The 13,124-nt window shown below is 44.0% G+C and overlaps 1 protein-coding gene across 3 annotated transcripts in view; it reads right to left on the minus strand.

The window, feature by feature from the left end:
* The window catches only part of mthfsd (methenyltetrahydrofolate synthetase domain containing), a 54,841-nt gene that overhangs the window by 13,075 nt on the left and 28,642 nt on the right, over positions 1-13,124 (minus strand). For all 3 annotated transcript variants that reach the window (XM_078210223.1, XM_078210222.1, XM_078210224.1), the window contains 2 exons: positions 6,605-6,718; positions 1,034-1,124 (listed from right to left, as the gene is read on the minus strand). In XM_078210223.1, coding sequence (XP_078066349.1) covers positions 1,034-1,124; positions 6,605-6,718 — 205 coding nt within the window. The remainder of the gene's footprint in view (positions 1-1,033; positions 1,125-6,604; positions 6,719-13,124) is intronic.

A 13,124-nucleotide genomic window follows, 5' to 3' on the forward strand; every position in this document is an offset into this window, starting at 1 on the left:
AGACTAAAAAAATAGAATGCGAGCATGTGTCTCTTTTAGGCTCAGAAGTGTAACTGGCATGCATTCCTGAAATAAATGGTGGATTCTCTTAAAAAGTTATAGACTACAGCTCAAAAACCGATGGTTTTAACATCAATCTGAGATGCAGCTCAGCATTTTTAATCTTATTTCCCGCATTATTCATTTGAATTTAAGTGTACATGTAGGCACCAGTTGCTTTGTGTGTAAAGTTATACTCCAGTTAATAGGGAGTGAGGGGGTTACCTTATGAGTGAGATCTTTGGCAAAGAACACAAGTATCTGGTGAAGTCCTAACCTTTTAACAGGGAACATGAGCACAGCATAACACTCGCAGTTCCAAGGGAGCCTTTTAGGTGTGATTCAACATTCACAGTAATCCTTTAAAAATTACAAAGCTCTAATCATTAAGAGCCCCACACATTATTTTTTTGCTATTATGAATAAAAATATTAAAACATTTTAAACTTTTTATTTAAATGCAGTTGTTGGATGCAGTTCAAATTGTAAGTTTTTTATTCATTCAAAGGGTGTCAGCTTCGCTGATGAGGCCAACATTCATTGTCCACCCTTAATCTCTAAAGGGCGGCATGGTGGCACAGTGGTTAGCACTGCTGCCTCACAGTGCCAGACCCCGGGTTCGATTTCCAGTTTGGGTCGCTGTCTGAGTGAGGAAGGATTTTGCATTCAAGTTTTATCTTGCAATGTTTAAGTCACTGTTTGTGCGGAGTCTGCACGTTCTCCCCGTGTCTGTGTGGGTTTCCTCCGGGTGTTTCGGTTTCCTCCCACAGTCCGAAAGACGTGCTGGTTAGGTGCATTGGCCAGGCTAAATTCTCCCTCAGTGTATACATTAAGAATGAGGGGTGCGTTCAACAGGAAACCCCATTGATAACTGCGGGTCCATAAGATTCTGCTGCCAGTGAGCAGCACACCACCTCCTGCCACCACGAGACACACTGCTGAGGGGGAGGAAAATCGTGCCCTGAGTTTTTGGAAGTTACATTCTAAATGTTACCTTTGTCTGATACAGCCACGGAACCCACCACAACCAGGTCCACATGAACTCTTGCATCAAGTCCCACAGGCACACTGAAATCCTTCACTCCCTGAGGTGGAAAAGATAACGTTTTAGATCAGACATAGAATAGAGATGGGAATAGGTTGGAAAGATAAGTTTTAGTTGAAGTGTCCCAGGATGTCACAAATGTAACATAATCAACAGTGACCTCATGTACTTCATTGCGGCCCACAAAATACACTGCGATCCCAGTGAGAGACAAACCTCACGGATAAAGTTACACGGGTGTGCATTTTATAAGGTGCACAAGTGCGCAAATCTGGTCTTTCCACGCTCACACAAAGGTCGGGGCCTAGAAACAGACACAGATGCAAACAAGAATTGGCACTTTCAAGACAGACATCGGGAAATTCTTCTTTGCAAAAAATGATAATTATGTGTAAAATGATAATTAGCTTCTAGACAGATTAATGGAGGGAAAAACCTAGAAAGTCATTTAAGAATTGGATGCAACAGTGACAGGTGGGATTTTCCAGCTGGCACCCAGTTTCTTGACTTGACTGAGAGTGCAGATTAACTTTCTGGAGGCGGGCAGCCTCTGGCAGGCTGGAGGCTTTAGTGGCCCTCCTGGCTTGCTTGAATGCGAGTGCATCCATGGGCCCCACTGTGGACAGACCCGAACAGTGGTGGCCCGGCTGTTCTTCCTGTTTTTTATTTAAAATCTTTAGAAAAATCAGTGAGAGGATGCATCCATGTTAAAGCATTTTCTCAGTTACTTAACCTCTTCCTGCCCAACAACTGCCCCCCACCTGAAAATCCAGTCCACAGACGCAATTATATTACCCGTACGGAGGTATCTTTACAAGCCAATTCCTTTTTTAAATACACAAATTTGCTGATGCTATTATACACAAACTCACACACGGAACAGAACAATACATTCAAGATTCACAAGATACCTAAAGGACTAATCCAATACATTTGACTACAACAAACACAGAGGTCCACAACACTTTCCATTTGGGCAGCAAATTCAACCACTTCTAATTAAATTAAATTCTTGTGTTAATAAAGTATACCTTGCTATTGCACAAAATTAGATCAATTAAAACTAATCAAGGAGGATTTTCAAAACTACAATATGTTACTTTTTTAAAAATTCCCAATGCATTGCATTTGTTCCTTTTTTAAATTGTCAATGACCCATAATTAACCAGCTTCTCTGGGAGTCAGTTCTCTAATCCTCCTGATTAAGGCTTATTAATTTTATACTTCTGTGCTCGCTATCAAAATTAACCTTGACTTTCTATAAGCTTGTATCTCCCTTTCACATTGTAACTTGTTGCATTATTTGGTCTTTTCCTTGGCTCGAACAAAATTCTTATTTTAACACACGCAACTTCATCCAGCTTCTGAGAAACAAAACGTGTTCACAGCTCTTGTCTTTTTACATTTGGACTGTGAATCTGGTGTCCTCAGGAATGCTGGGCTCTCTGCATCGCTATAGCCCTCTCTCTTATCGAAGCAGCAGAACTGGTGAGCCAAGCCTTTGGCTGCTTTACCTTGTGGAATAAAGTCCATGAAAATCTCTTTATTTCAGCTGCACTTGTACTTGGGGTGCCCAAAACAGCTTAGCTTCAGGAAATACCTGTGACTCCAAGTCTCGTTTCCCTCTTAATGCATTAACCAGTTGGCCATCGGTCTATATTACCTCTCCAATGGACTTAACATGATAGCTCTGAGAGACAGGAAAAATCATATCTTGGACACTGATGAAGACACAGAACCCGGCTTCCAGGCTGATGGAGTACTGTGAACTTACTGCCAACTTACACAGACAACTTAAAACTGCCCTTGGAAGAAAAGTCAGCATTTAATAGGAGAAATTCATTCATGAATACTGGTTCAAACTGGCTAAACATTTTTAAAGATCTTATAAGATAAGGAAGCGCAAGCGGTTACCAAGAAAAGGTGCAAAATAAATACTGAAATGGAGTCTGATTCAATGTTGAGTCTGAAACTTATGTTAAGGTTATTTAAAAGCTGTTGCTAAGCCCCTGCTGAGAGTACTGTGTTTAGTTCTAGGCATTGCACCACAGGAAAGATAGAGGCCGGAATTCTCCGGCTGATCATGCCAGTGGGATCTTCTGGTCCCGTCGATGGCGCACCCCTGCCGTGAGTTTCCCGGTGGCGTGAGATGCAGTCAGTGGGAAATCAGAAGATCCCACTATGAGAAGCATGTCATAGGGAGGCCAGGGAATCAGACCCAGATTATATTGGCCTTGGAGGGCAGCAGATTTCCCGAGATACAAGAGTAAAATCAGGTTTTTGTTGAGCTTTGTCACTCTCTCTTTCTCCGCAGATGCTGGGCATTTCTAGCATTTCATGCATTGGTTTCAGACTTCCAACATCCATAGCTTTTGACTTTACTAAGTTATGATTAGGCTCACTTTGTATTGAAAGGGCAGCAAGGTGGCCCAGTGGTTAGCACTGCTGACTCACAGCACCAGGGAGCCGAGTTCAATTCCAGCCTCGGGTGGACTGTCTGTGTGGCGTTTGCACATTCTTCCTGTGTCTGCGTGGGTTTCCTGCTCTGCTTTCTGCCCACAGTCCAAAGATGTGCGGGTTAGATTGACTTGGTCATGCTAAATTGCCCCTTAGTGTCAGAGGGATCAAGCAGGGTAAATACGTGGGATTACATGGCTAGGGCCTGGGTGGGATTGTTGTCGGTGCAGGCTTGATGGGCCAAATGGCCTCTTTCTGCACTGTAGGGATTCTATGATTCTAATCAGGCCACCTTTCAGACATCTCTTTTTATAAGAGTGTTGAGCCCCAGCCTTTCCTAATGGCTTATAGCTGGTCAGCTCTGGCCTTGTCAACCAGTTTTGCATCTTCCCAAAGCCTCTATATCGTTCTTGTAAGGCCAGAACTGTACACAGTACACAAAGTGTTGTCTAAGCAAGGTCATACATAAGTTTAACAGGAAGAGTCAGGCTTGATGTAGTTGCCAATATTTACTACGGATTCTCAATGTGAATTGTGGCTAAGGGCGGAGAGATGAACTGAGGGGCCCCCACTAGCCTTGGACCTGTATCCCAGCAAAGTGAACAAAAATTCAGAAAAGAGTAGAAAACTACCAAGGAAACGGAGGGAGAGGGGAAAAACTAAGTGAAGCTGCTTACACATAAATCATCCTCTCCAAGGTTAGAGCATGTCTACTGCCTCCCACATTTAATGGAAATGCCATTATTGGGACGAGACATTAAACCGGGCCTCTATCAGTCATCTGTGATGGTTGTAAAAGATCCATCCCTTGACTGTATTTAAATAAGAGGAGTTGAATTGTACCCAACATTTGGCCAATATTTAGCCCTCAATCAATTCACTAAAAATGGTGATCTGGTCATTGGAGAATCGCTGTTTGTGGCAAGTTAGTTGCTATATTCTCTAGTTACAACACTACAAAAAAGGTGGTTAACTGGTTGTAAGGAGTTTTGGGATGTCCTAAGATTGTGAAAGATGCTGTATAAATAATTTATACATATAATTTCATTCTTTCTTGGTATAAATGCAAGTCTTTTTTTCGTTAACGGTGCTAATGAGAGCGTGTACAGGAACATCCTTAACAATGGCTGCATACTGAACCATGTATTGTAAGTTTTCTTCCTCTAAGGCCATGTAGGGGTGTTGGGATGGGGGAACAGAAAGGGTGCTCAATAATATTGTGGTACGTATAGAAATTCACAGCAGAATGTATGGATGGTTCAGTTTCAAAAGCCATCTCAGAGTTGTTCTAAATTCTTAGTGCACCTGTTTGCGTGTAAATGTGTAACTAAGGAAAAATGCACTAAAGGTTGAACTTTTACTTTCAATGAATGGAGACTATTTCAGTAAGCCTCCCGATATTGGCAAACGCTTTGTGCAAACTTGTAAACAGAGTTAACACTGTTTTCAAGTTTCTCAAATTAACGGTCCTCTCAATCAGGGGAACAAAAAAAATAATTTAAATATTAACTTCATGTCAGGCAGCTAGGAACAAAAAGATCACAGTTTCGACCGGCACACTGTGCCAGTACAAGGAGTTAACCTTTCCCAATGGAACCCTTGTCATACAGTCACTGGTATCATTATGCCAAGACATGTGACCGCCTTACTGAATCTAATCATTTGCTGCGGATTCTCTGCACGTTTTTTCCATGTCCACTTCTCAGTTAATTCATTACCAGTTCACATCCTGTCACAGCAGCAATTGTAAGTGGCTGGTGACCCTGTTAATGAAAGAACCCATCATTACCCCTTAACTTCTTCCTCTGTTAAATGCAATCGTTTTTGTGTCCTCTCATTTATTCTCCACCAGATCTTGAATCAATGTCACTGTGGCTCCAGTTCTGTGCCCTGTTCCAGATCACTTGATCTACCAATCTTTAACTTGCTGTTAATATTTGCAGACCCAGGCGGGTTGCCATTTCCAAGCGGTAGCAACTGCTGTGCCAGAAAGAAGCACTAGGTGGCGGTCTACCACCAGCAGAGGCCTCGGCTGCTGGAAACGAGCAGAAATATTCCCTCTAGTCAACAGGCAACTACTGCACGGTTTACTGGCCATGAAAAGTCTTTTGAGTTGGGTCATCATAACATAGCAAACAGTTATCGAACGAAGACATCTAACAAAAATAAAAACGTTCAAAAATTGAAAGGACCGCCCAGAGTTTTCAGGAAGACCACATTTCTGCAACAGTCTGGTCATGTTTACTCAAAGTTCATAAAAGTTGATTTCATCCTTAGATATTTTGATAAAAATGGATAAAGTTGTTCCAATCGTCAGTTTAGAATGAACTTTAGGTTTAGTTTGTCGTCTTGGGAAATATATCACTTTTAGAATTTTCTCACATGTAGGTTTTTTTTGTTGTGACTTAACAATGAACGAAACTGAATAACTTGTGTGGGCTTCAAACTGCAACTGAGCAGCTAGTATTTAAACAGATTCCTTGATTGTGAAACTAAAGAAGGCCATTTGCCGTCACTATGTTTTGTAAATAGGGCAAATGAGGCTTTCCATCTCGCCTGAAACTTTTCCGGCAAAATTACAATACATACAACAGGCAGCAGATATTGGTGGTGGATGTAGAAATTTGTGAGATCTGCTGTGAAATACCGTGCACAACAAATAACTTGCCCCGTCTCGAACCCAGCCAAGAAATAAAGTTTTAAAGTTTATTTATTAGTGTCACCAATAGGCTTATATGAACAATACAATGAAGTTACTGTGAAAATCCCCTGGTCACCACACTCCGTCGCCTGTTTAGGTACACTGAGGAAGACTTTAGCATGGCCAATGCAACTAATCAGCATGTCTTTTGGACTGTGGGAGGAAACCACAGCACCTGGAGGAAACCCTCACAGACACGGGGAGAGTGTGCAAACTCCGCACAGACAGTGACCCAAGTCGGGAATCAAACCCGGGTCCCTGGCGCTGTGAGGCAGCAGTGCCAACCACCGTGCTAGCGTGCCGCCCTGCTTAAAATGTACTTAAAATATGAAAAGGAATGTGCTTCCGACTGATGTACCCACCTGAGCAGTAGAACATACTCGCAGTATTTCCTTCGAGGCACCGGGAGGTGGGACAATTTTGTTGAACAGTCCAGTTCTCAGCCGAGGAGTTGGGACCAACAGCGTTTTTCTGGCCTATAGTAAAGAGTACACTAGTTAGAGCTCGATGTGTACACCTTGTTACACTACTGTAGCTTAGCACACTACCCGCAAAGATTACTGTGCCTCACCCACAGTTCTCCCGCCTGAATGCTGCGAAGTTGGAACAAGGCAATGACAGCATCTGTGGGATGTCCAACAATACTGCAAGTTTTAATATGCAGGCCAAGATACTTCATGCCAGTGAGTATCCATCCAGCAATGCAGCACGCCAATCCTGCCCTTGTCCTCACCCAAGATTATCATAGAATCCCTACAGTGCAGAAAGAGGCCATTTGGCCCATCGAGCCTGCACTGACAACAATCCCACCCAGACCCTATCCCCATGAACCCTCGTATTTATCTTGCTAGTCCCCCTGACAGTAAAGGGGCAATTTAGCATGGCCAATCAACCTAACCTGCACATCTTTGGACTGTGGGAGGAAACCAGAGCTCCCAGAGGAAACCCATGCAATCACAGAGAGAATGTGCAAACTCCACACAGAGTGACCCCAGGCCAGAATTGAACCCAGGTCCCTGGCGCTGTGAGGCATCAGTGCTAAGCACTGTATCACAGTGCCACCTGAACTTTCAGCCCAACTTCTAAGCGGGGGGGCCATTGGACAGTGATCAGAAGGGAGTCCAAAGATGTGCGGGTTAGGTTGATTGGCCATGCTAAATTGCCCCTTGGTGTCAGGGGGACTAGCTGGGATAAAGGCATGGAGTTATGCGGATAGGGACTGGGTGGGTTTGTGGTCAGTGCAGACTCGATGGGCCAAATGGCCTCCTTCTGCACTGTAGGATTCGATGGGTTCTATGTGAAGAGCAGCACAGACGAGAAAAGAATGTAGCTGCCTGCTGTGCCCTTTTAAAAAGCAATGTTAGCTCTCATTGTATTCTAGAGGAAGACAGCTACTCATCAGTTTAAGAGATATGGTGGGGCAGAAACAAAGTAGTCATGAATTCAGATTAAATTCACAGAATAATCAATTTTAATACCTCCAAATTTTATCAAAATTGCTTTATTTAATGTAGCTACTGACTTAGATCTCAATGTTGTGGAGTTATTTAGCTGGAGTGGATTTAAAATAACAGATAATGCAAGACAGCTGTCATCAACTATACTATACCTCAGAACAGCAAAATGCACGTTTGTAATCAAAGCTTCCCTTTTGGAAACCCCTTCAATGGGAAGGTAGGTGGTCAGCAAAACTGATGGGCTCCCTAGAGAGAGAAAACAAGATAAACTGGGAGATGGATTGTCAAAAGCCTTTGACCCGTTTCTCAGTCCACCATTTGTCTTGGGTGAGGGAAAGTCAGGCTCACGTATCCACCACCCTGCCCGACAGAGAGCTACAGGCTGCTGCATGTGTGGCAATGCATTGGAGGATCCTGATGGAAAAATATTTACTCTGTGTTTGCATGATTGTGCATTTGTGCCGAGGTTTGTGAGTGAGTGTCTTGCTGTGTAACTGAGTGTCTGTTTCTGAGTAAGTGGGCGAAATTCTCCCAAGCCCCCGTCGATGTGTTTGCTGGTGAACGGTGGGAGATTATGGCGGGAGGGCCAGAAATTGATTTATTCTTGTCACATGTATTGGGATACAGTGAAAAATATTGTTTCTTGCATGCTGTACAGGCAAAGCATATCGTTCATAGAGAAGGAGAGAGTGCAGAACGTAGTGTTACAGTCATAGCCAGGGTATAGAGAAATATCAACTTAATACAATGTAGGTCCATTCAAAAGTCTGATGGCATCAGGGAAGAAGCTGTTCTTGAGTCGGTTTGTACATGACCTCAGACTTTTGTATCTTTTTCCCGACGGAAGAAGGTGGAAGAGAGAATGTCCGGAGTACATGGTGTCCTTAATTATGCTGGCTGCTTTGCCGAGGCAGCGGGAAGTGTAGACAAGAGTCAATGGATGGGAGGCTGGTTTGTGTGATGAATTGGGCTGCATTCATTGTAGTTCCTTGCTTTCTTGGGCAGAGCAGGAACCATAGCAAGCTGTGATACAACCAGAAAGAATGCTTTCTATGGTGCATCTGTAAAAGTTGGAGAGAGTCGTAGCGCCAGCATGAATTTACAGTGGGTCGGAAAACTCACCAGAGAACCAGGTGAACTCGAAGAAGGTCTTACCACCCCTCCCCATCCCCCCCACCCTGCCCTTCCAAGCCAATTCTCCACAGTGCCAGTGGGAAAACATACCAGTGTAAAACACATTCAGAACAGTTTGGCGTGCAGATGTCAGGACTCATCTGAACACTGCCTGGGTCTGCCTCCGGAGTTCAATCCTGGATCACCACGGCAGTGGGGTGGGGGAGCATCTGCAGATGGATCTTCCAGACCAGGTGTCCTGGAGGGGGGGGGTCCATCTTCCAGCCTCAGAATATTCCTGAAGATCCACCTTCATTCTCAGGAAGTCCATCTTCCAGTCTCAGAGTGCTCCCCGCGATGTACCTTCTTTTTTCGATGTGGAGATGCCGGCGTTGGACTGGGGTAAACACAGTAAGAAGTTTAACAACACCAGGTTAAAGTCCAACAGGTTTATTTGGTAGCAAAAGCCACTGTGGCTTTTGCTACCAAATAAACCTGTTGGACTTTAACCTGGTGTTGTTAAACTTCTTACCTTCTTTTTTCAACAGTGGGTCAGTGATGTTGAGTGCTTTTTCACTATGGCACACGGACACAATGGCAGACTATGTGCCATCCAGGGCTGCCCTGCCACTGAATATGGTGTGAAACAGCCAGGTGCATAATTAATGACGTTGGGGCTGGAAGATGTGGCGTGTTTTCCCGCTGATGGCCTCAGTGGGAAACACTTCGCGTTCCTGCACCCACCACAGCACCTAGTCTCAAAATGGGAGAATTCCACCTTGTGTGTATGTGTGCAGGAGGGTAAATATAACAATATGTGTGGGTTAGTGTGTATGTGTGTGGGTGTACATGAATGTGCATATGAGTAGCAGCGGCTGTGGCAATGTACATAGGGAGAAGAAAAAAAATGAAAAGTAGTACAAATCTAAATAAGGAAGAGCATAGATTTTAGGAGGGCTTAAAAAGGACTGAAAGGATTAAGATATCATCCAAACTGCAACCTAGTCTTCAAGAAGCAATGGGAAGCCTCACTGGCAAACTATTAACACAATCCACTGACATTTTGCAAATCAATGTATATGAAGTTCAAACTATGCAGACATACAATTAAGGAATGGAAGCTTCAGGAAGGTTTGAATCTCAGAGTGCAAAGTCTGGTGCTTACGGGTGACATCACTATGTGATTGTTTGGAAGAATCTTTAATGTCTCAGAAGCTACAGACATGTAAATCAGCAACATTAACATGAGGCATGAACAACACACTTTCATTATTAAAATAAATGTTTGTAACTATTACAGTACCTTTAGGAGTTGTGATTATTGAAGTATTGATCGAAGCTTTCAAATGCTTGAAAACACATCAGACACAGATTTTAGATACGTAATTTTAACGCAGGAATTTCTAATTACTGTACTTCTAAAGGGTTTCGCCCCCATATAGAGGTGAGGACTAGAAACATAGACAATAGAAGCAGGTGGAGGTCATTCAGCCCTTCAAGGCTGCTCCACTATTCATTTTGATCATGGTTGATCATCAAATTCAATATCCTGATCCCGTCTTCCCCCCATATTCCTTGATTCCTTTAGTCCCAAGAGCTATATCTAATTTCTTCTTGAAATCACACAATGTTTTGACCTCAGGGGACAGAAGCGGGCAGGAACATTCACACCATTGGCCAAAGTACCAGCACAATTGCACCCCCGGGCCACTTTCCTAGATGAGGGATTGAAGCCATCAGGGGTTCCTATCCACGAGCTGAAGCGAGCCAATTAAGGTGAGTAAATGGTAGATTAAGCCCGCTGCCAGAGGCTGACTGGAATTTTCCAGTCGGCCTGTGGGGCCTGTGAGGCCTTCAGGAACTAGGCCAACTGGCTCAAGGTGGCCTCCTGGCTGCAGGCCAGGGGACCAGTGCTCTTGGCAGGCTTTAAAGCCCTCCCTGCCTGCCTTGCTGCAGTTGCAGACACAGGCTTCCCTGTCGAGGGGTTTCCCCTCTATGATGGTGGCTTGGTAGCTTTGGCTATTTTTTTTACTTTTAAAGTTGCTGGCACTGTCTTGAGGTGCCCTCCATTCCTCTCACCTGCACTGGAAGGCTCAAGTCGCTTGCAAACTGGAGGGGCTCCTATTGGCCCTCCAGGTTTGAGGACACACTTGCTGTCATTAATTGGACAAGAAGTGTGCCCCCAGCCACTAAGTGGCAAATTCACATAAAATTACTGTCAGGTGACTGTTTCCCACACATTGCAGGATAGTGACCCCCATTTGATCCCAATGTCAGGGTCCCATTTTAAATCACTGCCCCTTGGGTCTGTGGTATGGAGTAAAAGGGAGGCCAGGAATAAAAAAATTGATTAAACTTCGGAATGTTCAGTATAATTCTTTAAACTGAAGTGCCATAAAGAGTGCAAATGTAGTGAAGGATGTATATATATCTAAAACAATCAAGTGGCTTTATAATTGGTAGCAAGCACAAATACCAGTGCCAATTCAGGGAACAGGGATATCCGCTGCTTGCTGAAGTCCAGGTCTGAGGCATTCAGGTCAGGCAACCCTGATTTATACAAGAAAGCCAGATATGATCCAAGGAGATCCATCAAAGATGCCAAAAGACAGTACCGGACCAAGCTAGAGTCCCAGGCTAATCACACGGACCCCCGCTGACTATGGCAAGATCTGCAAGACATAACAGGCTACAAGATGATTTATTTATCTGTGGAATTCCCTGCCCAGTGAAACAGTTGAGGCGACCTCACTGAATGTTTTTAAGGCCAGGATAGATAAATTTTATTTATTTATTATTGTCACATGTATTAGCATGCACTGAAAAGTATTGTTTCTTGCACTCTGTACAGACAGAGCATACCGTTCGTAGAGTATGCTGCTACATAAGATAAAGGTGCAGGGTGTTATGGGTAACGTATTAGCATAGATAGAGGATTGGTTAACTAACAGAAAGCAAAGAGTGGGGGTAAATGGGTGTTTTTCTGGTTGGCGATCAGTGACTAGTGGTGTGCCTCAGGGATCAGTGTTGGGACCGCAATTGTTTACGATTTAGATAAATGATTTGGAGTTGGGGACCAAGTGTAGTGTGTCAAAATTCGCAGATGACACTAAGATGAGTGCAGAGCGAAGTGTGCAGAGGACACTGAAAGTCTGCAAAGGGATATAGATAATCTAAGTGAGTGGGCGAGGGTCTGGTAGATGGAGTACAATGTTGGTAAATGTGAGGTCATCCATTTTGGTAGGAATAACAGCAAAATGGACTATTATTTAAATGGTAAAAAATTGCAGCATGCTGCTGTGCAGAGGGACCTGGGTGTCCTTGTGCAAGAATCACAAGGAGTTTGTTTGCAGGTGCAGCAGGTAATTAAGAAGGCAAATGGAATTTTGTCCTTCATTGCTAGAGGGATGGAGTTTAAAAACAGCGAGGTTATGTTGCAGCTGTATAAGGTGCTGGTGAGGCCACACCTGGAGTACTGTGTACAGTTTTGGTCTCCTTACTTGAGAAAGGACATACTGGCACTGGTGGGGTTGCAAAAGAGATTCACTAGGTTGATTCCGGAGTTGAGAGGGTTGGCTTATGAGGAGAGATCGAGTAGATTGGGGCTATACTCATTGGAATTCAGAAGAATGAGGGGAGATCTTATAGATACATGTAAGATTATGAAGGGAATAGATAAGATAGAAGGAGGGAAGTTGTTTCCACTGGCGGATGAAACGAACTAGGGTGCATGGCCTTAAAATAAGGGGGATTTAGGACTGAGGAGGAACTTCTTCACACAAAGGGTTGTGAATCTGTGGAATTCCCTGCCCAGTGAAGCAGTTGAGGCTACCTCACTTAATGTTTTTAAGGCAAGGATAGATAAATTTTTGAACAGTAAAGGAATTAAGGGTTATGGTGAGCGGGCGGTTAAGTGGAGCTGAGTCCACGAAAAGATCAGCCATGATCTTATTGAATGGCAGAGCAGGCAGGCTCGAGGGGCCAGATGGCCTACTCCTGCTCCTAGTTCTTATGTTCAAGTGCAAGGCCAGAGAGATGGCATCTGCTGTGGACCTGCTGTTGCAGTGGTAAACAAACTGTAATTCGGGAGCTCCGCATAATTCGGGAGGCGGAGGTGGAAGTTGATAGGAGTTATAGAGAAATAGTAACTCCTAGAAATGAGGCTTGGGTCAATGCCAGGAGGAGGGGTAAGAAGCAATCGGGAAGACAATCCCCTGGGGCGGTTCCCCTCCATAATAGGTTTTCGGTGCTGGAGGCTACAGTTGAGGAGGAATCAACTGAGCATAGAGAGCAGATCTCTGGGGGTGAGCCG

The sequence above is a fragment of the Mustelus asterias genome, chromosome 4, assembly GCF_964213995.1.
Source record: "Mustelus asterias chromosome 4, sMusAst1.hap1.1, whole genome shotgun sequence".
Lineage (NCBI taxonomy): Eukaryota > Metazoa > Chordata > Chondrichthyes > Carcharhiniformes > Triakidae > Mustelus > Mustelus asterias.